This window comes from Puma concolor, chromosome A3 (assembly GCF_028749965.1).
Source record: "Puma concolor isolate L17-30 chromosome A3, mPumCon1.1.hap2, whole genome shotgun sequence".
In the NCBI taxonomy this organism is placed as follows: Eukaryota; Metazoa; Chordata; class Mammalia; order Carnivora; family Felidae; genus Puma; species Puma concolor.
Window position 1 is genome coordinate 23,381,484 of NC_141669.1, and position 24,459 is coordinate 23,405,942.

General features: G+C 38.5%; 1 protein-coding gene and 1 pseudogene across 2 annotated transcripts in view; both read left to right on the forward strand.

Moving 5' to 3' along the window:
- The first annotated feature begins 387 nt into the window (after positions 1-387).
- Positions 388-24,459, forward strand: part of PPP1CB (protein phosphatase 1 catalytic subunit beta) — a 43,448-nt gene continuing 19,376 nt past the window's right edge. Inside the window, exons 1-3 of one of the 2 annotated variants that reach the window (XM_025927327.2) lie at positions 388-535; positions 752-891; positions 23,901-24,032. In XM_025927327.2, the coding sequence (XP_025783112.1) occupies positions 840-891; positions 23,901-24,032 (184 nt within the window). In that variant the 5' untranslated portion in view covers positions 388-535; positions 752-839. Of the gene's footprint in view, positions 536-689; positions 892-23,900; positions 24,033-24,459 lie in introns of those variants that run through there. The other variant, XM_025927328.2, reaches the window with a different exon arrangement.
- LOC147582318 (small ribosomal subunit protein uS5 pseudogene) lies at positions 16,623-20,187 on the forward strand (annotated as a pseudogene).

Here is a 24,459-nt window from a genome sequence, read left to right on the forward strand (position 1 = left end):
CAATGTCAAACTTTTCCATCAAAGTAACTCAACCCCTTCTTGCTTCCCAAACGCGCAAACCTGGGTTTCAAACGTGGATAATGTAGTCTACGTTTTCCGATTAACGGAAACATGAGGAATTGCTTGCAAAACTAGGGAAGGAAGACAAGAAAAGAAAAAAGAGGCGGGAAGGGCACAACAACGCGGTGTGCACAGGGCCCCTGCCAGGGCAGCTGAACAGCGGGAAGGTCAGCCGCTGCCCACGCTCGTTCTGCCTAATGGGAGCTTCCCCAGCGCGGCGAGCCCCGCGAGCCTCGGGGCGCCTGCGCCGCCGTGGCGATTCGGCGCAGTGGAAGTGGCGAGTGAGGGCGACGCACCTGCGCGAAAGCAGCAGCGGCGGGAGAACGGAGTCCAGTGCGATTGCGCAAAAGCCAGGGCTGTGGTGGGGGCCGCGGAGGCGTGCGCCGTGCGCCTGCGCGGAGGGTTGCGTGGCGCGGTGGCGGGGAAGGGTGGTGTGCTGTAAGTGGAGCTGCGGGTGGGGCCGTCGGCGGCGCTGGTGAGCTTTGCGGAGTTGGGCGGTGCCGAGGAGGAGGAGGTGGCGGCTGGGTCTGACGCGGCCCGGTTCTTGGGGGCTCCACTTGTTTATTTATTTATTTATCGTGTGGGCCTCCGAGTGTACGCGCGCTCCACTACTTGGTGGGGAGGGGGTGGGGGGAGGGCCCGGGGAAAAGAGGGAGTTGGAACCGGGGTCGAAACGCCGCGTGACTTGTAGGTGAGGGAGCGCCGAGCCGTCGCCGCAGCCTCCGCCGCCGTGAAGCCCTTGTTCCCGCTGCTGGGAAGGAGCGTCTGGTGCCGACAAGATGGCGGACGGGGAGCTGAACGTGGACAGTCTCATCACCCGACTGCTGGAGGGTGAGTGCGGGGCCCGGCCTGCCGCAAGGAGGGGGCGCCCCCTTCAGCCCTCATTCCCCCTCGCCGCCGAACCCGAGGGGACCCCCGTTTCCGCCCCGCGGCGGCTGCGGAGGAGGGGGGCGAAGAGCCTGCTTGGCTGCTTGGCCGGGGGGGGGGGGGGGGGGAGCGGCCTCCAGGAACACGGTCGGCAGGAGGCAATTCGAGAGGGGCTGTCCCCGCGGGCGGCTCGGCGGGTAATGTCCCCGCGAACCCTCGGGGACCGTCATGGCATCGCGCTGGCCGGGGGCTACGAGGAGCCCAAGGGTGCTGGGTGACCCTTCCCAAGGAGGGTGCGAGGATGCGAGTTTCTGTGCATTGTATGTCCGTGGAACGTGTATTTCTTCTCTGTTCTCTTTGTGCATTGCCCTTGGCTGCCTCCGATTCTTGTTCCGGGAGTGAATTTTATAAAAATCTTCTCATTGAGACAATTGTTGGACCTCTTCTGCATTTTTGCATGATGCTGTAGGACGAACTCTGTTTAAGGAGGGGATAACATTAGCGGGAATTGAGTACCTCCTATTTATTATTTAGGTTAAAAAAAATAGTAAAACAGAAGTCTTTAACTCGAGCTGAAGATGCACTCAAAGAATATGTAGACACGTTTGCTGACGGGATCGGCTTTCGGGTTTGAGAATTTAACAGGCTTGAGCAGGATTTAATTTCTGCACAAACTTAGAAAGGTCTACTTTATTGTAAAAGCCTCTCGTGTGTGAAAGGTATTTACAAGTCTTCGCTGCTTTTGAAGTTTCCTGGTCCTTCTGTTTTTATTGAACAGTTTTATGTTGGGGTGGGGGATAGAGGGAATGGGAAGAGATGGAGAGACCAGGGTATTATTCACACTTAATCGCAGTCTTGTGCCAGTGAATCCCTTTACCCTAAAATTTGCCTCACCGCTAATTGCTTTGTGAGTGTGTAGAAAAGATACTAAGCCTTCAAAAAAATTTAGCCTTTTCTGTTGGAAATCGTTAGAGTGCATATGCACTAACTTACTTGCTTTCAGGTTACCTGAAGGTAACTTGACAACAGCGAAGCGCAGTATATTCTTATATTTGGAAAATCATCAAAGAAAATTGTATTCCTGGGGGTGAGGGGCCGGCTAGTTCCTTTTTTCAGTCTGTGTGTTGGTTTCTCATCAGTTCTGTATGTGCCCGTTGTGTAACAAACTACAGTTTATTTGCTCCAGATGTGAAAGCCTTCCAGCAGTCTTAAGACTGGATAGGAAAGTTTTACCAGGAACTCTTACTTACCTTTTCTTTTACTATCGAGTTATTCTTGGGAGGCCCCCTGGTGCCTGTAGTCCGTGTTCACTGCTTAAGTCTTGGTGGACTTTTAACAGATGTGGACATCTTGCTGGGTCTACGAGATACTTGCTTTGGAAAAAATTTTGTTTTGTGATTGTGCATTGTTCTAAGAGGGAAGTATAGCTACTTAAACATTTTAATGTCTTGATAACTTTTGGGGGAATCTGGGCCCCACTTTCTTACACATTTTAAACTTGAGTTTGTACATTTAAGTATTTTAAAAATCTGATGTTTGTATTTCAACTTCTTCACTTCTATTTTTCATGTACTTACATACTTGTATACTTTGTAGGCATAAAACAGTAGATTTTGTGTTTTAAAATGTTTGATCTGGGACCTTTTAAATCAGACGCACTTTTTTAGGATACTTAAGAAACTTCACTAGTGGACTGTTCGAGTTTATTGGAAAAAAGATACGGAGGAAAAAATAGGCTGAGGGATTCCATTAGTTTTGTGAATTCAGATTTAATATTTGGTGCTGGCTTTGAACAACCTCCCCCTCCCCCCGCCTGTGTGTGTGTGTGTGTGTGTGTGTGTGTGTGTGTGAGAGAGAGAGAGAGAGAGAGAGAAATAGTCTAGACATTTTCCCCTTTTAATATTGATCTCCTTTATGCCAATCACCAGGAATCCAAAGATAAAACACAATCTCTTCACCCAGGGAGCTTCCAGGCTAAAGTGATTTCTGGGCTTTTGCGACCTCTGTCTATATTCAACACACTACCATCAGTAAAAGAGTTTCATTACTTGCTTCTCAATCCTGGGAAGTATATTTAGTTTGACAGTCCCTCCTTGGAATTCTTAAATTCTGCAGGCTCCTTCTCTTTTCCTCTTCCAAAATCTATACCTGTTCAAAGACATCCAGCACAGACGTATTTTTTTTTTTTGTCTGCCTTTGTTTTCAGTGATGTTACTTGCTCATTAAAGTTCATTTAGATTCAAGTGATGGTGTTTTGTAAAGCTGCCTAGCAAAATAGCTGCAGTAGGTGTTTTTGGTTTTTTTTTAGTATTAAATGAACATATAAGTGGGACACCTGGGTGGCTCAGTCACTTGGGCGTCCAACTTTGGATCAGGTCATGATCTTGGCGGTTGGTGAGTTCGAGCCCCACGTCAGGCTCTGTGCTGACAGCTTGGAGCCTGGAGTCTGTTTAAGATTCTGTGTCTAGGGGCGCCTGGGTGGCGCAGTCGGTTGAGCGTCCGACTTCAGTCAGGTCACGATCTCGCGGTCCGTGAGTTCGAGCCCCGCGTCGGGCTCTGGGCTGATGGCTCAGAGCCTGGAGCCTGTTTCCGATTCTGTGTCTCCCTCTCTCTCTGCCCCTCCCCCGTTCATGCTCTGTCTCTCTCTGTCCCAAAGATAAATAAACGTTGAAAAAAAAATTTAAAAAAAAAAAAAAAAAAAAAAAAAAAAAAAGATTCTGTGTCTACCTCTCTCTCTACCCCTCCCCCGCTTGTACTCTGTCTCTCTCTCTCAAAAATAAATAAACATTTAAAAAAATTAAAAAAAAATAAATGAATATATAAGATAAAACTTAGAATGTCTCCACATAGGAAAAATCAGCAGAACTTCATCTTATTTTAAAACGTTGATTGTTGGGGTGCCCGGGTGGCTTGGTCGGTTGGGCGTCCGACTTCGGCTCAGGTCATGATCTCACGGTCCGTGAGTTCGAGCCCTGCGTCGGGCTCTGTGCTGACCGCTCAGAGCCTGGAGCCTGTTTCAGATTCTGTGTCTCCCTCTCTCTCTGCCCCTCCCCTGTTCATGCTCTGTCTCTCTCTGTCTCAAAAATAAATAAACGTTAAAAAAAAAATAAAAAAAAATAAAACGTTGATTGTAATTCCAAGGCATGCTCTTGATTTCTTTTTTATTATATCAAATTGCCAGTGGGCTATAACACGTTTGGTAACCATATTTTATAAGTTGCTTTTGTGTTTTTTTTTCTTTTTTGAGTGGCATATCATTGATGTAATATTTTCAAAGTGCCTTCAGAACAATTTAAAATTTTCTGTTATTTAATGCAAAGCATATACTAATTTCTTATTTGAATAGTGCATATTCCTCCAGTATATTGGGTTAAGTTTTACTTAGAACTAAAAGCCAAGGACGCCTGTGATTCTATCCCCTGTAGTGAACCCTGTTACCACATTCTCATGGCTTATAATAATGCTCTTGACTGATTGTTTAAATCTAGTTCCTGTGGGTGTCCTGGAAAACCCAGTGAAAGCTTTTTACTTTGATCATTAGTTCCAAAAGGAGTTAGGGTGGCCGTAGGAATATAGCATAATCACCTTGCAAACGTTGTTCAAATTATAAATGTTGAGTTTATTTTGGGAGGAGGTGAAATAGAATGAGTAGATGGATCTGTTTGGAAAGAGGATAGGGTGAAAAACTGCTTCCCACTAGCTGTTCCCAACCAGACTTTATCCAAGTGTCTAAAAACTGGGCTGTACCGGATGATAATTAACACATGCCTATTATGTAGATCCTATATTTTGTTATGTTTATCATATATATCTGTGTGTATGTATATATCTCTGAATTTGTGGAACTTCTGTGATCATTTCCGTTCTTGTGGGTTATGTATTCTAAAGATTTAGTCAGGCTGAGACAGACTAAGCAAATAGGAAGCTTTGTTTGTGTCCTTTTGAAAGTTAAAAAAATGGAATGGACTTGAAAAATTAAATAGATTAATAAAAGCACATTAAAATCTTCTTTAAATAAAAGTTTTATTGAGATATAATTCACATACTATGTATTTCACTTACTTCAAGTGTATAATTCGATGATTTTTAGTATATTTACAGAGTTGCCCACGCATCACCACAATTTTAGAACATTTTCACCAACACAGCCCTGTTCCCATTAGCCAACACACTCCCTTTTTCCTTTCAGCCCTCCCCCAGCATTAGGCAACGACTAATCTGTGTATCTCTATGGATTTTGCCTGTGCTGGACATTTCATGTAAATGGAAACGTAATACATGGCCTCTTGTGATTGGCTTCTTCTAATGTTTAAAAATTCATCTATATTGTGTCATTATTAGTATTAGTATTTCATTCCTTTTATAGGTGAATAATATTCCATTGTATGAGTAGACCACATTTTATTATTCATTACTTGTTGGGCATTAGAGTTGTTTCCCCTTTTTGGCTGTTGAGAATAATACTGCTATAAACATTGGTGTACAAGTTTTTGTGTGGGCATGTTTTTACTTCTCTTGAGTCTACAACTAGGAATGGAATTGTTGGGTCATATGGTAAGTCTATATATGTTTGACCTTTTGAGGAACTGCCAGACTGTTTAAAGCCTTTTTTTCTCCGATTTAAATTGTTTAGTTGTGATCCAGAAGTCTAAAGGTTAGGCAGTTTGAAGGAAGTGCTAGTCTGCTTGTTCCTGGCAACCCCAACTTCTGCAGGAAAGTGTTGTTTATATATAGATCCAAGGCCAGGTTTGTTAGAAATGAGCAGGTTGAGGAGTAGGAAAGATCATCTGAGGGATACTTTCGCTCTTCCCTTGCTGCTTCCTAGATGAGAAGCTATAGGATGCATAAAAGTGGTACATTTTTTAACTGATTCAGAGATTAGGTTTGTTTTCCTGTTAATCCATTGTCCCAACAAGTGAGGGAAACGTTGAAAGTTTAAAGTAGTGCAGAAGTGTTTTTATTTTGTTATTTAAATGCAAAGCTGAAGCTTTTCTGGTAAATATCTAAATCCAAGATTAAAATTCATTGGGATTTAGAAATCTGTTTACATTTGAGTCTAGAGACAGGATTATATTTTAAGATTTAGGGTTAACAGGAAGATAACAAATTATATCTAGCAGGCTTTTTTCTCTATTGCTTTCCATATTTACTATTTTAACAGTATTCATTCCAATGGCACGTATTCTCAGTTCTAACAGGTAAAATAATATAAGTATATAAGAATGTCAAAATATTTAGAAATAATAATTGAAATCTCATTAAGTATTTCTGAAACAAAAGTTATTCTAGAAGAGTTGGGATATGAGGATGCAAAGAGAAGAAATGGTTTGTAAATGAGGTAGGTTTAGGAGTGATGTGGTGGAGGATGGGAATTCCCAGTTGAGTTTTCTAGGATTTAATTTTTAGTGGACACAAATTTATACCCTCAAGCAGCAATCCCTGCCCTTCTAGCAGCTGTATATAGCCATTCCAAGGCTTATTTTTCCTGGAAAGATAGAGGGTCAGTGAATATAGGAAGGAGAAAGTGATCAGGGACACATCTCTTTCTTGTACACCCTCTATGTCTCCCCAAGATTGAATTGGATTACCTTCGAAGTCTTGGTTACTGGTAGGTGAAATGCAGTTTTTTTACACTCTATTCTCTGAAATACACCATACGACATCTGTTAGATAAAATTGAAAATGCCTTAATGGAAATAGTCTTCATTACATAGTTAGAGGTAAAGGACTAAAAATGCAGAAACTCATTCTGAAGTTTAGCAAGTATAAAAAACCACTAGCCAGTCTTTTCCTAGTGTTGGAGGAATTCAGTCCCTGGTCTAGGTGGGTTCTTGTAATACAGTAGAAAAAGTAGTAGAAGGACAGTGGCAGTTGTCCTTTATCCTGCTTCTGCTCTACTCATGTAGCAGAGTGATTTATGAGGGTGTATATACATAACTTTCCTGAAAATTCCTGGCCTCTCTCTCCCTTCCCAAATTTACCTGCAAGAACAAGTAAGAGTTACTTATGTAATAGTGGAAACATGGCCTTTGGGTCCTGATAATGTGCCCACACTGTGTAATTTGGAGGTGACACAGTTTATTTCACCATAAAAGAATTTTATCCCCAGAATCTTCATCAGAATATCACTAAGTTCCAGTCTAGTCAATTACAGATTCACAGAAGCATTTTCTTGCTTTGAGTATTTGTTTAATAACACCATTTTAACTTTTCCTCTAATTTTACCTCCTCTATTTTTAAGATTTAGAGAAACCAAAAGTTACTTTTCATAATAAAAGGAGTTTAATAAGGACATCTATTATGTAGCTTTCTTTAATATTATAATTCACGGTTATAATGACTTCTATAAATTGGGAAGGAATCTTCATAGGTGTTTGTTCGTAGGTTATCTCTGTTGTTTGAATATTTGTCAAATAATTGAACCAAAGTAGTGAGAGAAAATGACCAGCCTTCTGAGGAGATCTAAGTTTACACAGTGATAGAAAGGAATGTGTTTTTTGAACTTAACTGCAGTAGTTATGCTAATCAGATGTTTACTCAGTTGTGTATTTACTCAAGATATATCTGTAAGTATTGTTACAGTGGGAGGCCATGTTTATGCTGGTTTAGGATACAGGTTCTGCATGTATTTTAATTTCAGCTCTGCCTCTGTTCTGCATATTGGGGATGATAGTGTCTATTTCATAATGTATCTGTAAAGACTAAACAGATAAAACCCTTTGATACATAATAAAAGCTCAGAAAATGTTAGCTGTTGTTACTCTTTCTGTTTGGTATAAACCTGAACTGAGAAATAGGCAATAGAAGACTTTTTATGCTGCTGAGCCCTGAACCCTTCCTGTAGTAATTATTGAGAAGGCCCTTCCTTATGAGGATCTAACATGTATTGTGTCCTCCACATTGTGTTATTGCATGCAACCACTCTTTTCATATATGTGTATATATGTGTAAAACATTTTGTTCCTATTTCCATCATCCGGAGTTTGTAATCTGGTTTGAAATAGTGTTGGTGCTGAAGGGCAGAGACAATTTTAGGCAGAATAAGATGGTGAAAAGTAAGTTAAAGAAATTTGTTGTATGCCTTCTTTTGGCTGGGGACTAGAGCAGTGGATTTCAAACTTTTTGACTCTTGGGACCACTTTATATACTCCTAAAAAGAACAGAGGACAAGAGCTTTTATTTATGTGATTTATTAGTACTGTGTTAGAGATTAAAACAGAATTTTAAAATATCTTTTTTAATTCATTTAAAATAATGGTCCATTGCATGCCAGCATAAATAATGTTTTCTAAAACAAGAAATATAGTGATAAGTAAACCTCTTTAATGTCTGGTTTTGTAGAAGTTAACCATATAACATAGCTGGAAAGTGAAGGAGTATTTTATTAGTCTTTTTAGATAATTGTGGATATTCTTTAATGTTGTATTTATTCTTTAATGATATTCTTTAATGTTGTACTAATCAACAAGTGGTAATTTCTTAAAGGTTAGTTGTAATGTGGAATCAGAAATATCTGAGTTTTTTTGTTCCTTTACATTAAAATCCATTGATCCGTCTTACACTTAAAAAAAATTTAACACTCATTTTTGAGAGACAGAGACAGAGTGCAAGCAGGGGAGAACAGAGAGAGAGAGAGGGAGACACAGAATCTGCAGCAGTCTCCCGGCTCTGAGCTGTCAGCACAGAGCCTGATGGGGGGCTTGAACTCACGAGCCGTGAGGTCATGACCTGAGCCGAAGTCGGACGCTTAACTGACTGAGCCACCCAGACGCCCCTGTCTTACACTTAAATGGTTCTTATACGTTCTTTATAACATGCATTGGTCATATGGAAAATATCAGTTACATCGAGTTATGCAGATGTTCTAATGTTGATACATCTTACACAATATCAAAAAATAATATTTGTTGATATAACAAGGTATCAGAAGAGTCTTTAAGTATGGAAGAAGCTGTCAGATTCGTGGTGCTGGATACAAAGTTTCCAAAATTTTAATTTTCACTTGAAAGGTTGATTTTTATCATTAGCAACAAATGCTGTCAGTTGTTTTCTTTGAAACGACACAGCCTCACTTTGTTCATTTTCAAGAGTATCTGTTAAATCTAAGTGTAGATAGCTATAGTTTGTCAGCTACGCTTTCCAGTAAAAAAGATATTCTGTGAAAAATGTGGCTAGATCGCTTGGAGCTAAAACTGTCACACGAGTGCTTTTCTTGAACACAGCCATTGTGCTTTGGTATGTAGCAGAAATGCCTAATGGATACTTTTCATTTCATTATACAGAATACTAAAAAGATGTATATTCAATGGTGGAGATGTAATAAAATTGATAATTTTTACTACTTGAGGGCATTCTTAAGTGAAACTGGACTTCTTTGTGTTTCACTATAAATGCATGGCAGTGAATACCACCAGTACATTTTGGCACTACTGATTTTGTTTTGTGCTAAGGTGCTAGCAGTTTTGCCCACCATTGGCTTCTGTGTCATGCAGATGTCAACATAGTGAGAAAGGGGATCCCGCTTGGAGAACCATAGAGCTAGGGCACTCTTCCTCTGTTCTGAAACATCTGGCTCTCAGCTATATCTGCTACTTCTTTATTCTTTGCTTATCATTTGTTTACTGGTATATCTGGAATCACTTTTTAATTTATGACTCTTCACAGGCCCCTTTGAGAATTCATGAAAGCCATAGGCCTTTTCAGAAAAATATGTATGTTCATATATATACACAGTATTACAGTTTGAGGTATTATACAGAGCTTCTGAAGGCCACATTAATCATTCCTATCAGGCAGACTTAAGATAAATTGAAATTGTGACAGCTGCCTAATTCTTTCACTTGAAACCAAAATTCCACATTTTAACCACTTGTAAAAATTTTACCGTTTTTACTTTTTGTGGCTTAAAGGGAGACTTACATGCTAAATAGGGAGAAATAGCCACTTCATCCTACAGAAAAAACCAGGAAATTTAGCAAGTCTGGATTGAAGTTAACTTTGCTATTGATTAATGTGTAACCATGAGTGAATTTTGGGGGGGTGTAGAGTGAATTAAGATATTAAAGGTTATGGAAGATTCCTAAGATTTCATGGGGCAGATATGATAGATAGTAATGGGGTTGGTTCTTTTTTCTTGACATCCTTTCTGTTTTAGAGAAGGCAGTTATTGTGAGAACTTGCCGGAGAAAATAGCAGATGGTTATTGAAAGATAAAATTTAATATACACACAATACACATAAAACACATATATCACACACGATTTGTAATTTTTTTTAAGTGTATTTATTTTGAGAGAGAGCACAAGCAGAGGAGGGGCAGAGAGAGAGGGAGAGAGAGAATCCCAAGCAGGCTCCACACTGTCAGTGCAGAGCCCAACATGGGCTTGAACCCACGAACCATGAGATCATGATCCACGCCAAAGTCAAGAGTTGGCTGCTTCACTGACTGAGGCACCCTGGCGCCCAACACCATTTGTGATTTAAAAAAACCTGCATTGAAAAGGTTTTTTACATGAATATGAAATTTGAAATATAATGATTAAGTGCAATTTGTGTATCTTCTTTTGGCATCAGATAACATTTTGTTTAATTGAGGTTCAGAGTTAGTGTTCTGTGTCATCAAAATTGATTGCAAGTGTTCATCTGTTAATGCTGATCTGTAATGAGATCTGTATTTCATCTTGGAAGGTATCTTTTTTTTTTAAAAAAATTTTTTTTCAACGTTTATTTATTTTTGGGACAGAGAGAGACAGAGCATGAACGGGGGAGGGGCAGAGAGAGAGGGAGACACAGAATCAGAAACAGGCTCCAGGCTCTGAGCCATCAGCCCAGAGCCTGACGCGGGGCTCGAACTCCCGGACCGCGAGATCGTGACCTGGCTGAAGTCGGACGCTTAACCGACTGCGCCACCCAGGCGCCCCTTGGAAGGTATCTTTTAACATGGATAGGTATTGCCAAATACTGATACCAGTCCACAAGAATGTGATTTTAGTTAATGATTTTAGTTATCATTTGGAAGGTATTTATAGACTTCTTCTAGTCCTCTCCTAATATTTGCCTTTTATTATGTTATCACAGCACACAAATCAATTCCAATCAAGGGCAAAGTGGAAGCTCTTCACCTACACAGTTAAGTAGATTTTGGTATAGTGTGCACTAGCACTAACGTCTGAAGAGTTCTGTTGGAACTGTGATTTGAGCTTAGAAAATATATTTAATGCAAATCTGTGAGGAAATGAAGATCTTGTTTTAACTTTGACAGCACTGGGAGTGTGTAAAGCAGCTTTGACATTTGCTTGTGAATTCAAGCATCATTAGTTGTCATGACTTAACCACAGTATACGTTTCACATATAAATGTTTTTTTGCCTTACAATTTTAGATTCAATCATTAAGAAACATTATCAGGTTTGCAACAAAATCTAGTTTATTAAACTACCCATAATAGTCATAGTGATTGTTGTCATTCAGAAAAATTGCAGTATTGGCCCTGAGCTCAAAAAAATCACAATTAAACTATCACTACTAGGCCATTGAACTGCTGTGTAGTAGAGCAATTTGAGATATTCAGCTTTTATTTCTGACAAATACTCACGGAACTAACAATAGTTCATGAGTGCTAATGATGTGCACTATTGATTACCGCTGAGCCAACAATACATGGTAAAGTATCTTTCTACTGAGTAATTGCACCATACACTATAAACACCATAAATGTTCACAAGTTTGTAAAATTGTCCAACTAGGGTTTTTTTGTGCTCCATGTATATTTTTACCACCATTTTTTCTTTTGTTTTTCTCAGCTTCTTGAAAATATTTTTGATAGCTAATTCAAGGCTCACTCTTCACTCACTCAATTTAGTATTGGCTCCTTAAATAAGGCAACAGTTAGGTATTGGTAGTATCTGTGAAGTCACGAAGAGCCAAGGAAAACCACTTGAAATCATTTGTTTTTGTTTTTATTTTTTAAAACATTTATTCATTTTTGAGAGAGATAGCATGAATGGGGGAGGGGCTGAGCGAGAGGGAGACATAGAATCTGAAGCAGGCTCCAGGCTGTGAGCTGTCTGCACAGAGCCCTGATACAGGGCTCAAACTCACAGGCCACTAGATAATGACCTGAGCTGAAGTCGGAAGCTTAACTGACAGAGCCATCCAGATGCCCTCATTTTTTATTGGTTTTTTTTTTTTTTATTCTTGTTGTTTTAATGTTTATTTATTTATTTTGAGAGAGCAAGAGCACTCGTGCACGAGTGCAAGCTGGGAGGGGCAGAGAGAGAGAGAGGGAGAGAGAGAATCTCAGGCGGGCTCCACACTGTCAGTTCACAGAGCCCAGTGTGGGGCTCTCACTCGCAAACTGAGTGAGATCATGACCTGAGCAGAAGCTGGATACTTAAACAGCTGAGCCACCTAGGTGTTCCTCATTTGTTTTTTTAACTGATGATTGGTTAATACTGTTCCCGTTGTCTTCGATGCTTCAAGAACTGTTTTTACAGAAAGGGTAATAGTCTTAAACAAGAATATTGTTTCAGGACCTATTTCTTTGGCTTTTCCAATCAAACATGATTTCAGGAACTCACCATTAGTACATGGCTTTCCTTGCTTGCTAACACAGTAGCCAGTTGGAAATTTAATTTTGGTTGCAGTCTCATTTTTATTTGTGTGAAGAAATTCTGCTGTGATGAGATTCCATTTAAAATGTTTAAATTGTCTTTGCTTTTGAGTGAAATAGGAATGTTGTGATGATAGTGCTTAGCCTGGTAATGTGAACATATATTGTATTTTTTTAAGCATAGCTATAATGTTATAAATACAATGCTTAGCTGTCTAGTTCAGTAACAGAATAATCCACACTCCACTGTGCTTTAAAAGTGCAACATTTGCATTCCATTTTTCCTGCGTGATGAGTATGCACTGTAATAAAAGTAAAAAAATGTTTTTAAATGTTGCAGAACAGCAACAAGCAGGAACTCAAAACACTGTTGAGTTATAACTGTATTTCTGTAATTCGTAGTACCATGAGAAGCAGTGTGAAATGATAGAGTGCCCTGTGTCTCTGTCACAATGAATCTGCTCTGCCATTGTATGGTGAAAGTGCCCATAGATGATACTTAATGGGGGTTGGGGGTGGGAGAAGTAAAGAAAAACATAACAAGTAAGAGTAGTTGTGTTTCCGTAAAACATTTTATTTATGGATGCTGAAAATTTATATAATTTTTATGTGTCTCTTCCTCCCCCCCCCCATCATTTCTTAAAAAGTAAAAACTCACAAAACCAGGCATTGGGCCAAATTTGATTCATGTTTTCCCCCTTTTCTGATGTGGACATGCTTGCACAGAAAGATTCTCTTATCAGGAGTAGAAGACCTTTACCAGTCAGGACTGGTAAAAAAAATACGGGGTTAGGCCCATAGTGTTTAGTCCTTGTAATGTATTCCTCTAGTTTCTGTATGTAATCATCCAAATTTCTCCTCTGTGACCAATAATCATATTTTGTGTCCTTTTCTGTATGTACTTGAGCAATGAACACAGGAAATTTTTGAGGGTTTTGATCCTTGAGGAAAAGGAAGCAGCAGTGAGCTCACCAATCACTCTGGCTTTTTTCCTGGAGGTATAGGGGAATAGATCCCAAACAAAAAGTGGCAGTCTTCCTGGACTCAAGAGGAGAGATGGAAGTCTGAAGCCATTAAAGCGTTGAAACTTAAATCCAAAAGAGGAGAGAACCACATAGATTCTAACCCCAAAATCTGCAGTCAGGTCCCCCTTAAGTCATTGACTTCTAAGGTATACATATACAAGAGAAGATTCTAAGAAACTCAGAAGAAAACAGTATCTGGAAAGCTAAAGATCTGAGCAGAGATTCCAGTATCACCCTAGTGCCAGAGAGGCAAAAGTTGAAGTTCAGACTGCCAAATTAGGGGGACTGTATTATAGTCTAAATTTTCCATTGATACTCCATCATGACCACTCCCTAAGATTGAGGGCAAAACTGAAGTAGACCAGCCCTCAAGAAAATGTAAGTCATTATTACTCTTACCACTGAAAGGAAACAATGCTGTCTGGAAGATGTCGTCTAGAGCTCATACAATTTCCATCCATAATCAGATATTTCATTCAGTGAAATGACCACAGGACATGCTAATAGACTTAACTGACCAGAAATCAGAGGAAAAAAGGGAACAAATCCCCAGATTATTCAGACATTAGAGTTATCACTGAGAGACTTTAAAATAACTGATTTAATGTGCGCAGGATAAATAAGAAATGATGGGAAATTTTATCAGAGTCCTGGAAACTTTACAACTAAAAAAGTACATTCACTAACAATGAGAATTTGAGAGTTGGGCTTACTAGCACAGTAGAAACAGCGGCGTAGTAAAAGCTAGGAAAAAAGTGTTGTGTAGAAATTACGCAGTGCTGAGAAAAAAACGGGAAATAAAGAAACCAGGAGACAGTGGAAAGGTTTAACATACATAATGGGAGTCCCAGAAAGAGAGGAGATACAGGATAGAGGAAATACTGACCAAGACTTCTCCAAAGGGAGAAAGATACCAAAAGATTAAAGAAGCTCCATGGATTCCAGGAAGGAAAAATACAAATAAAACTATATTGAAACCCATTGTAGACTTAACTGCTAAAAATTAAGAAAAAGAAAATCTTTATGTTTTAATCTTTTTAATGTTTGTTTATTTTTGAGAGAGAGATAGCATGCGAGTTGGGGAGGGACAGAGAAGGGTGGGGGCATGGAATTGAGCTGTCAGCGCAGAGCCCGATGTAGGGCTCAAACTCATGAACCATGAGATGAAGACCTGAGTTGAAGTTGGCCTCTTAACTGACTTAGCCAACCAGGCACCCCAAAAGAGAAAATCTTAAAAGCTACCAGAGGAAACAAGTCATTACATGACCTTCAAGAGAACATTGATGGTTGATATATCACCTGAAACTACAGATGCCAGAAAACAATAGACTGTCCTTTTAAGGTGCTGAAAGAAAAGGAAGAATGCTAATCTAGAATTCTAAATCCAGTGAGCATATCCTTCAGAAGAGAAGGCAACGGATGCCTTCATGATCTTGCGGTTCCTGAGTTCGAGCCACATGTCGGGCTCAGTGCTGACAGCTTGGAGCCTGGAGCGTGCCTGAGGCTCCAGGCTCCAATTTAGACTATAATACAGTCCCCCTAACTTGTCTCTGTCTCTCTCTGTCTCTCTCTCTCTCTCTGCCCCTCCCCCACTCACGCTCTTGTCCGTGTCTCTCTTTCTCTCTCTCTCTCTCTCCCTCTCTCTCTCTCTCTCTCAAAAATAAACATTAAAAAAAATTTTAAGTGAAACAAAATAAAAACACAAACAAGCTGAGAAAATTTACTGATACAGACTAGTACTGGAATTTTCTAGTAAAGTTCGTATTGAAAGAAAATGATTCCAGATAAAAGCACAGAACTGCAGAAGTAAATGAACAACAATAAGGATAAATGTGTGTAATTATAAATTAATGCTTTTTAAAACAATTATGGTTTGTAGGGTTTAAACTATGTGGAAGCAGTATATGACAACTGTAGAACAAAAGGCTAAAAAGTGCATTTGTTATTTCTAGAGTAACTACCAAAAGAAAAAGAATATATAACTAAAAAGATAACAGAGGAGAAAATGGAGTAATAAAAGATAATTGTTCCAAAGAAACGCAAGAAAAGAGAAATAAAGGAATGAGGAACATGTGATACAAACAAAGCAAATGACAGGATTTGTCCGTAATTATAGTAAATGAAAGGAGTAAACACTCAAGACAAAGTTCAGAAGACCTAACTATACTGTATACAGGGAACATATTTTAAATTTAAGGGCAAAGATAGAAGAGTAAGCACCAGAATGGGAGAACTGCATCATGCACACATTAACCAGAAGAAACCTGGTTGGCTGTATACATCAGAAATAGTATATAAGGCAGGAAGTATCACTAGAGGTAAAGAAGGGCATTGCATAATGTTAAAAGGATGAATGCCACAGGAAGAGACAATAATCTTAAAATTTTTAGGTATCTAATATTATAGGTCTAAAACACAAAAAGGAAAACTTGATAGAACCAAAAGGTTAAAATAGACAAAACCACACTATATAGATTAACGTACCTTTCTCAGTAACTAATAGAACAAAGAAAAAATCAAGGATCTAGAAGATTTAAACAACACAGTAAATTTGACCTAAGTGACACATACAACACTTTACTCAACAACTACAGGATATACACACTTTTCAAATATGTATGGAACATTTACTAAAGTATGCAATATGCAGTACCAAAAAGCAATTCTCAGTAAATTTAAAAGAAATGAGATCTCAGGTTCTCTGATTTCAGTAATGATAAACTAGAAATCAATAGCATGTAAATAGAAAATTCTCAAATACTTAGAAATAAGCAGTGTACTTTTACATATTTTACTGCTACTGAAGAAATAGCAGTGAAAATTATAAAATGTGTTGACCTGAATAATAATAAAAATACATGTCAAACTTGTGCAATTGCAGCAAGAAGCAATGCTTACAGGGATATGTATAGCTTTAAAAATACATATAATAATATATATTGGTGGGGAGGGGGGAAGGCTGAACATTAAATTTTTATTTCAGGACAGTAGAAGAATAAGGAAAGATATAATAAAGATGAAAGCCGAAATCAAATAGAAATCAAATGTATGATTTTTTAAAATGAAAATGTTGAAGCTTCTTCTCTGGGAAGACTCCAAATAACAGATGACACCAGTGCTGTGGGAGGGCCCAGGGGCCCTGGAATGGGAGGCCATGGCGGCTTCCACAGAGGTTTCAGCAGCAGCATCTGGGGCCAGGGCCATAGCCGGGGTCAGGGCAGGAGCTGTGGAGCTCACGGAGGCAAAGCCAAGGACAAGGCTGCCACTAGGCTGGGCCGCCTGGTGGTCAACGACATGAAGATCAAGTCTAGAGGACACCTGTCTCCTCCCTGCCCATAAAAAGAATCTGAGATCATTGACTTCTTCCTGGGGTCATCCTTCAAGAATGAGGTTTTGAAGATTATACCTGTGCAAGAAGCAGATTCATGCTGGCCAGTGGACCAGGTTCAAAGCATTTGTTGCCATCAGAGATTACAGTGGGCACATCGGTCTGGGTGTTAAGTGCTCCAAGGAGGTAGCCACTGCCATCCATGGAGCCATCATTCTGGCCAAGTTTCTCGTTGTCCCCAGGCAGTGAGTCTACTGGGGAAACAAGATTGGCAAGCCCATACTGTCCCATGCAAGGTGACTGGCTGTTGTGGCTTTGTGCTGGTGCTCCTCATCCCTGCTTCCAGAGGCACTGGCATTGTCTCAGCCTGTGCCCAAGAAGCTACTGGTGATGGCTGGTATTGATGATTGCTACACCTTGGCCAGGGGCTGCACTGCCACCCTGGGCAACTTTGCCAAGGCCACTTCTGATGCCATTTCCAAGATTTAACAGTTATCTCATCCCTGACCTTTGGAAAGAGACTGTGTTCACCAAATCTCCTATCAAGAATTCACTGACCATTTCGTAAAGACCCACACCACAGTTTCCATGCAGAGGGCTCAGGCTCCAGCTACGGCCACAATATAGTTTTATACAAGAAAAATAAAGTGAATTAAAATTGTTTAAAAAAGAAATTGTTGGTAAGATTAATAAAATTGATAATCCCCAGAAAGACTGATAATGTAAGAAATAGAAAACAGATTATCAAAAAAGATACAGGAGATGTGACTAGTAATGGAGACTAACGAGATGGAACAAACAAAAGCAATAATGTAATCCTGGCTGGGATTCTGTACTAGAGGAGAAGAATGTGCTATAAAGGACATGATTGAGACAGTTATTAAAATTGTAGTATATTCTTCACATTAAAGATTTATATCTGTTAAATTCCCTGGATCTGATAATTTATACTGTGCTATCTTTTTTTTTTTTTTTAAGTTTATTTATTTTGAGGGTGGGGAAGGGCAGAGAGAAAGAGAGAGAGAGAATCCCAAGCAGGCTCCATGCTGTCAACACAGAACCCGATGCGGAGCTCTGTCTCACAACTACGAAATCGTGACCTGAGCTGAAATGAAGAGTTGAACACTTAACCAACTAAGCCACCCAGAATACAGTCTGTTCTTAAATGGGTCAGAGAAAAGTTATGTATATGTATTTTAAAGGAAGTTAAGATTTTATAAATAACTTAGTGCTAATAACTTTTATAATTTAGATGAAAAACTAATCTTGACAATACTGATAAAAAGGAATAGAAAATCTGAATAGTTTTATGTATGTTAAAGAAAATGAATTTGTAGTTGGAATACTTCTCAAAAAAAATTCCAAGCCCATTTGGTTTTGCTGGTGACTTAAATATTTAAAAAAAAAAGAAATTAGGTCAATTTTGTTGAAAGCAGAAAAAGAGAGAACACTTCCCAACTTGTTCTTTGAAGCCAGCACAACCCTAATACTTAAATCTGACAACTATCAAAGAAAGGCAATTACCGACCAGTATCACTCATGAATATAGCCACAGAAATCATGAGCAAATTGTTAGCAAATTGAATAAGAAAGATAAATGTCATAATGTGGTGGGGTTTATTCTAGGAATCCAAGGAACACTCAATTGATATAAATCATATTAACAGAATAAGGTGGAGGGGGATTATTATCTCAATGGATGAGATACAGTATTTGATAAATTTTAACATCCTTCATGATAAAAATTCTTAGCAAACTGAGTATGTACAAAACTATAGCTATCATGGTGAGAAATATTGAATGCTTTTTTTTCTCTTAGTTCAGGAACAGGACAAGGAAAACCTTTAGCACACTTTTCTTCAGCATTGTCTTGGAGGTCCTAGTCAATTCAATGAAGAAGAAAAAAGGGAAAGAAGTAGTAAAAGTCTTCACAGATGATATGGTTGTATACTTGGTAAATCCGAAGGGATCTTCAAACTGTTAGACTAGGAAACAAAGTCACTATTCATAAATCAATTACACTTAACATCAAATAATTAGAAAATGAAATAAAACACATTTACAAAGCAGCACCCCTTCAATTCAATTTAATGAAAATGTGCAGGACTGCCCCTTAAACACTACAAAACATTGGTGAGAGAAACGCATGACAACTGAAAGAGATACCATGTTTATGGAAGACTCAAAATTATTACTAAGGTAAATTCTCCCTGGATATATTAATTCCCAGTTAAAACTCCCACAAGCTGAGGGTGAGGAGAAATAGACAAGCCAATTTTAAAACATATTTGAAAATGCAAAAGGACCTAGGTTAGCAAAGGCAATCTTAACAAAGTTGGAATGCTTATATTATGAGATAACTTTATAAAAAAACAACAGTAGGGGCGTCTGGGTGACTCAGTCCGTTAAACATCCAAGTCTTGATATGGGTTCAGGTCAACTCAGGTGATCTCATGGTGGTGAAGTTGAGCCCCCCCACCACCATCACCATGCTGAGCGTGGAGCCTGCTTGGGATTCTCTCTCTCTTCACCCTCTCCCAGTTGTTCACATGCACACATATGGTGTGCGCACGCTCTGTCTCTGTCTCTCAAAATAAAGTTTCTTTTAAAAAGCTACAGTAATTAAGACAATGTAGTACTGCTGTAAAAATAAACAGATTAATGGACTATATGGAGTGTCCATAAATGGATCCACTCATGTATGGTCAACCTGATTTTTCTACACATCTCCCCCTGCAGTTCTGTGGAGAAAGGATGGTCTTTACAATAAATAGTGCTAAATCAATGGATTATTGAATGAGATAGGCTAAAATAGTAAAGCGTCTAGAAGGAAACATAAGGAAATATGTTTAGAGGAGATAAACATTGCTGAACACAGTAACATGGATAGATTTCACAGAAGAATGAGCAAAAGAGTATGTATACTGTATATTTCTATTTATCCAGAATTCAATAATGAGTCAGATTAATCATACTGAAAGAAATAAAAATAGTAACCTTCGGCATTATTATTGAATGGTTAAGGGTATAAGGGAGCCTTCAGGGTTGCTGGAAGTATTCTGTATCTTGATGTGAATGTGATTACTTAGGTGTATACATAGTTAAAATTTGGGGCACCTGGGTGGCTCAGTCGGTTAAGCCTCACACTTCGGCTCAGGTCATGATCTCACAGCTGGTGAGTTCAAGCCCTGCATCTGGTCTCTGTGCTGACACCTCAGAGCCTAGAGTCTGCTTTGGATTCTGTGACTCCCTCTCTCTGCCCCTCCCCCCCACCTCAATAAGAAATAAACATTAAAATTTTTAAATTTATTGAGTAAATGCCCATAATGTTAGTGTACTTTACTGTATATGTGTGATACCTCAAAATATTTTCTAAACAGCAACAGCATGGTAGATATTTCCTATAATGGCATATTTACCTGGTTTACAATTATTGGCTGCTAAATTTTTTTCTGGGAAACTTTTGACTAAGAATTTTTTTGTGGTAGTAGAGGGAGGAGTGTGTTGAGTTAGAAGACTGGTTCTAAATTCTTCTCTGCTGCTTTTTACTCATTCTAGTTTTATAAACCTGGGCTCCCTGATTTTCAAGTTTTTAAATTTTTCTGTTGTATAGTGTGGATAATAGCTTCCCTTTCTAATTCTTGGGACATCAAAAGGATTAAATGAGATGATTGATGTGAAATTGCTTTTCACCTAATGAGTTATAAATTGTGCAGGTTTTTAGTATCTTCATAATCTAGCTAGGTGCTTGTATCTAAGCTCATATACCCAAATTCTGGAACCCCTCATGGATATTGTGGCAGTGAACTCTTTGTTAACAGGTTGCCTTGTTTTACTCCCTGTTTTCAGATGACTGAGAAGTTTGAAATGCTCTTGGATATTTGGGTGTACATACTGGCGGGAGTACATGAGGGAGCAGGACTTTTGAATTGACAAGACAGCTGGAATTGCCCTGAGCCATCTATCATTTTTTTCCAAATATTTGGATAATTTATTCCTAAGATTTGGTCATTTGTCAAATGCTTAACCTTTAGAAAAACGTTTAGTTTCCCTAACTGCATTTCATCAACTTTTAGAAGTGATTTGATTACGCAATGCTCCATTGTTTTATATGCCAGTAAGAGGCAAAAAGCAACTGCCAATTAAAATTGTAAGAAATTATTGATTGCAAAGTATTTCTGAACTTAAAAATTAATTGGGGAAAACCATGCACCTTAAAAATCAACGAAATTTCATGTGTGTTTTTGTTTTGGTAAATTTTTAGTTTTATGGATTAGCATGACTTCAAATTGAAGCGTTTTTAGCTTTGTAAAAATATTAGTCAAAGTACACCGTAGTGTAACCTAACTTGGGAGGTCGAAATTAAACAGATAATTTACAGAGAAAATAAAACAAATATGAGATAAAATATTCACCACTGTAATTTAGACGCTTTAAATTGACATGTCAGAGTGACACACACTAGTTTTAATGATTGTCATCAAGTTACAACCAAGCGTTGGTAACTTAAAGTGTTTTATTACTACAGAATCGTAACAAAAATTGTGGGAACTTTTCTAAGAGCCAACTTTTGTTTGTGTTGTCCATTGCTGTTATCTTTAAATAATTATTTTTAGGTGAGTATTTGTCATCTGAAAGCAACAAGAGATCTTTAATCCTTCAAGAAAAATAACTTTTTCCCTTCAAGAAAGTAGACAGGTACTTGATGCACTGATGGTAAAACTGTATTTTGCAAATATCATTTCCCATACAGTTAAGACTTAATGCCAAGATTAAGAATTTTACAGAGAATTGCATCTAAGCTAGTATTGTAGATACTTACTGGAAAGTACAAGTAAGATGCCCTTTTTGGTCTTAGAAAAATCCACATATCTTGGGGCGCCTGGGTGGCTCAGTCAGTTAAGCGTCCGACTTCGGCTCAGGTCATGATCTCGCGGTCCGTGAGTTCAAGCCCCGCGTCAGGCTCTGTGCTGACTGCGCAGAGCCTGGAGCCTGTTTCCGATTCTGTGTTTCCCTCTCTCTCTGACCCTCCCCCATTCATGCTCTGTCTCTCTCTGTCTCAAAAATAAATAAACGTTAAAAAAAAAAAAAAGAAAAATCCACATGTCCATGGGAAGTAGGTAATTGATGATTATGAGCTAGTACTAATGTAGAAGCTATGATAAAGTTCCTATAATAAAAGCAGTTCTGATGATGTTTTGAATTTCAGGGGTGATCTTATTAGCAGTCATATTTACTAAAGCACATTTCAACAGAGTCTGTCTTTTCTGTTACTTAGATATTACTATATTAATGTTATGTATACATGGATTGACTTTTGCATGTGGGGGCCTTTTTTTTTTTTTTTAACCTCTGAACCTGACAAAAGAAACATAGTCTTTAACAAGAAATGTGTGGACTTAATTGTAAATGGGAAATAGTAGGGATATGTAGAGATACAGTCTGCTTTCTTTTTTTAAATACCTTCTCAGCCTTTGCTCTGTTGATGGGAATGCAAACTGGTGCAGCCACTCTGGAAAACAGTGTGGAGATTCCTCAAAAAATTAAAAATAGAACTTCCCTACAACCCAGCAATAACACTACTAGCAATTTATCCGAAGGCCAGAGGACTGCTGATTCCATAAGGGCACTTGTACCCCAATTTTTATAGCAGCTCTTTCAACAGTAGACAAATCATGGAAAGAGCCCAAATGTACATCAACTGATGAATGGATAAAGAAGATGTGGTTTGTATATACAGAATGAATACTTGGCAAAAAAAAAAAAAAAAAAAGGAATGAAATCCTGCCATTTGCAACAACGTGGATGGAATTGGAGGGTATTCTGCTAAGTGAAATAAGTCAGTCAGAGAAAGACACATACGATGTTTTCACTCATAGGTGGAATTTGAGAAACTTAATAGAAGACCATAAGGGGAAGGGAGGGGGAAAATTAGTTTTAAGCAGAGAGGGAGGCAAACCCATAAGAGACTCTTAAATACAGAGAACAAACTGAGGGTTGATAGGGGAGGGGGCAGGAGAGAGGAGAAAATGGGTGACAGGCATTGAGGAGGGCACTTGTTGGGATGAGCACTGGGTGCTGTATGTAAGTGATGAATCACAGGAATCTACCCCCCGAAACCAAGAGTATACTATATATGCTGTATGTTAGCTAACTTGACAATAAATAATATTTTTAAAAAAATAAAAAATAAATGTTTTTTCAGTTAAGATTAAATGGGAGCAAGCAGTGTATTTAGAGAGAAAGAGCCAATGGAGAAGGTAATGAGAGGAAATGATTTCAAGTTCAGTTCAATAGGGCAAATAAGAACTCCTCATGTACCATTCCTCCCTACTCTGTTCCAGAAGTTACTTATTAGTTGATAGATTTTATTGTTCATTCATAGGAAAAATGCTTTCCTCCATCTAAATAGCTTTTAGAGTTTTTCATATAGTGCCCTTGTGTGACATAATAACACATTAAAATTTAATAGCTATCTGGAACCTTTTAAATTTTGTTTTGATTAGAAGTTGGAGGGTGGGAATTGTTAAAATTCTTAAGACTGTTCATAATTTTCCAAGGACGTGTGTGAAACTAAATCACCTACTGACAGCCACTTTTTGTTTCATTTCCCTTTCTTCATAGCCACTGGTTCTTAATGATGCTATTTTGGCCTTTTCCTAAATGCAAGACTTTACTGAGAGAGTAGGCTATCCTCAAAGGTGCTGTTCCTAAAATCGTTTAGGTCTCTTGGGCTGCAAGGTTGGCCACTGGAAAGCACAAAGGACTGCATTTCTGTGGCAGCAGCCTTGAGGAGCATCATTAGAAACCAGCAACAATAAGATAGAAAGGCAAAGATCACTGGAATAACCTTACTGTTAGCCATAGAACACTACAGGGTATCTGGTAGTTTGCTGTCTGTGTGACTTTCTGGACCTTCAAAATATGGGCATGACTTTTTTTTTTTTTAAGGATTATTTATTTTATAGATACATTTTTAAAAACTGACCATTTTATTCATTGTCTAACAGTACGAGGATGTCGTCCAGGAAAGATTGTGCAGATGACTGAAGCAGAAGTTCGAGGCTTATGTATTAAGTCTCGGGAGATCTTTCTCAGCCAGCCTATTCTTTTGGAATTGGAAGCACCGCTGAAAATTTGTGGTATGTAATCGGGTAAAGTTGGAAACAGTCTATTTTGAATACCAGTTTTCCTCCCCTAATTAAATTGAAGGTGATCTAGAGAAAACATTTAAAAATTTTTGTATAAGAGAGATTGATAGGTTTGATAACATAAAATATAAAAATTAAAACTTTCATAAAATAGTAAGTTACAGACAATATTTTTAATATACATCAGATAACAAGATTGCTATTCACAGTTTTTAGTTCTTAGAAACAAGACAGACAATACAATAGAAAGATCTTTTTTTTAAGGCAGATTTTAGAAGAAATTCAAAGGGTCAATAAATGTAAGATCCTCAGCCTCACTAGTAATCAGTGAAATACAATTTAAAAACAAATCCTAAACTCTAAACATGTCGGAAAAAAAGTCAAAAACTGATAATCCAGTGTTGTCAAGGATGTAGAG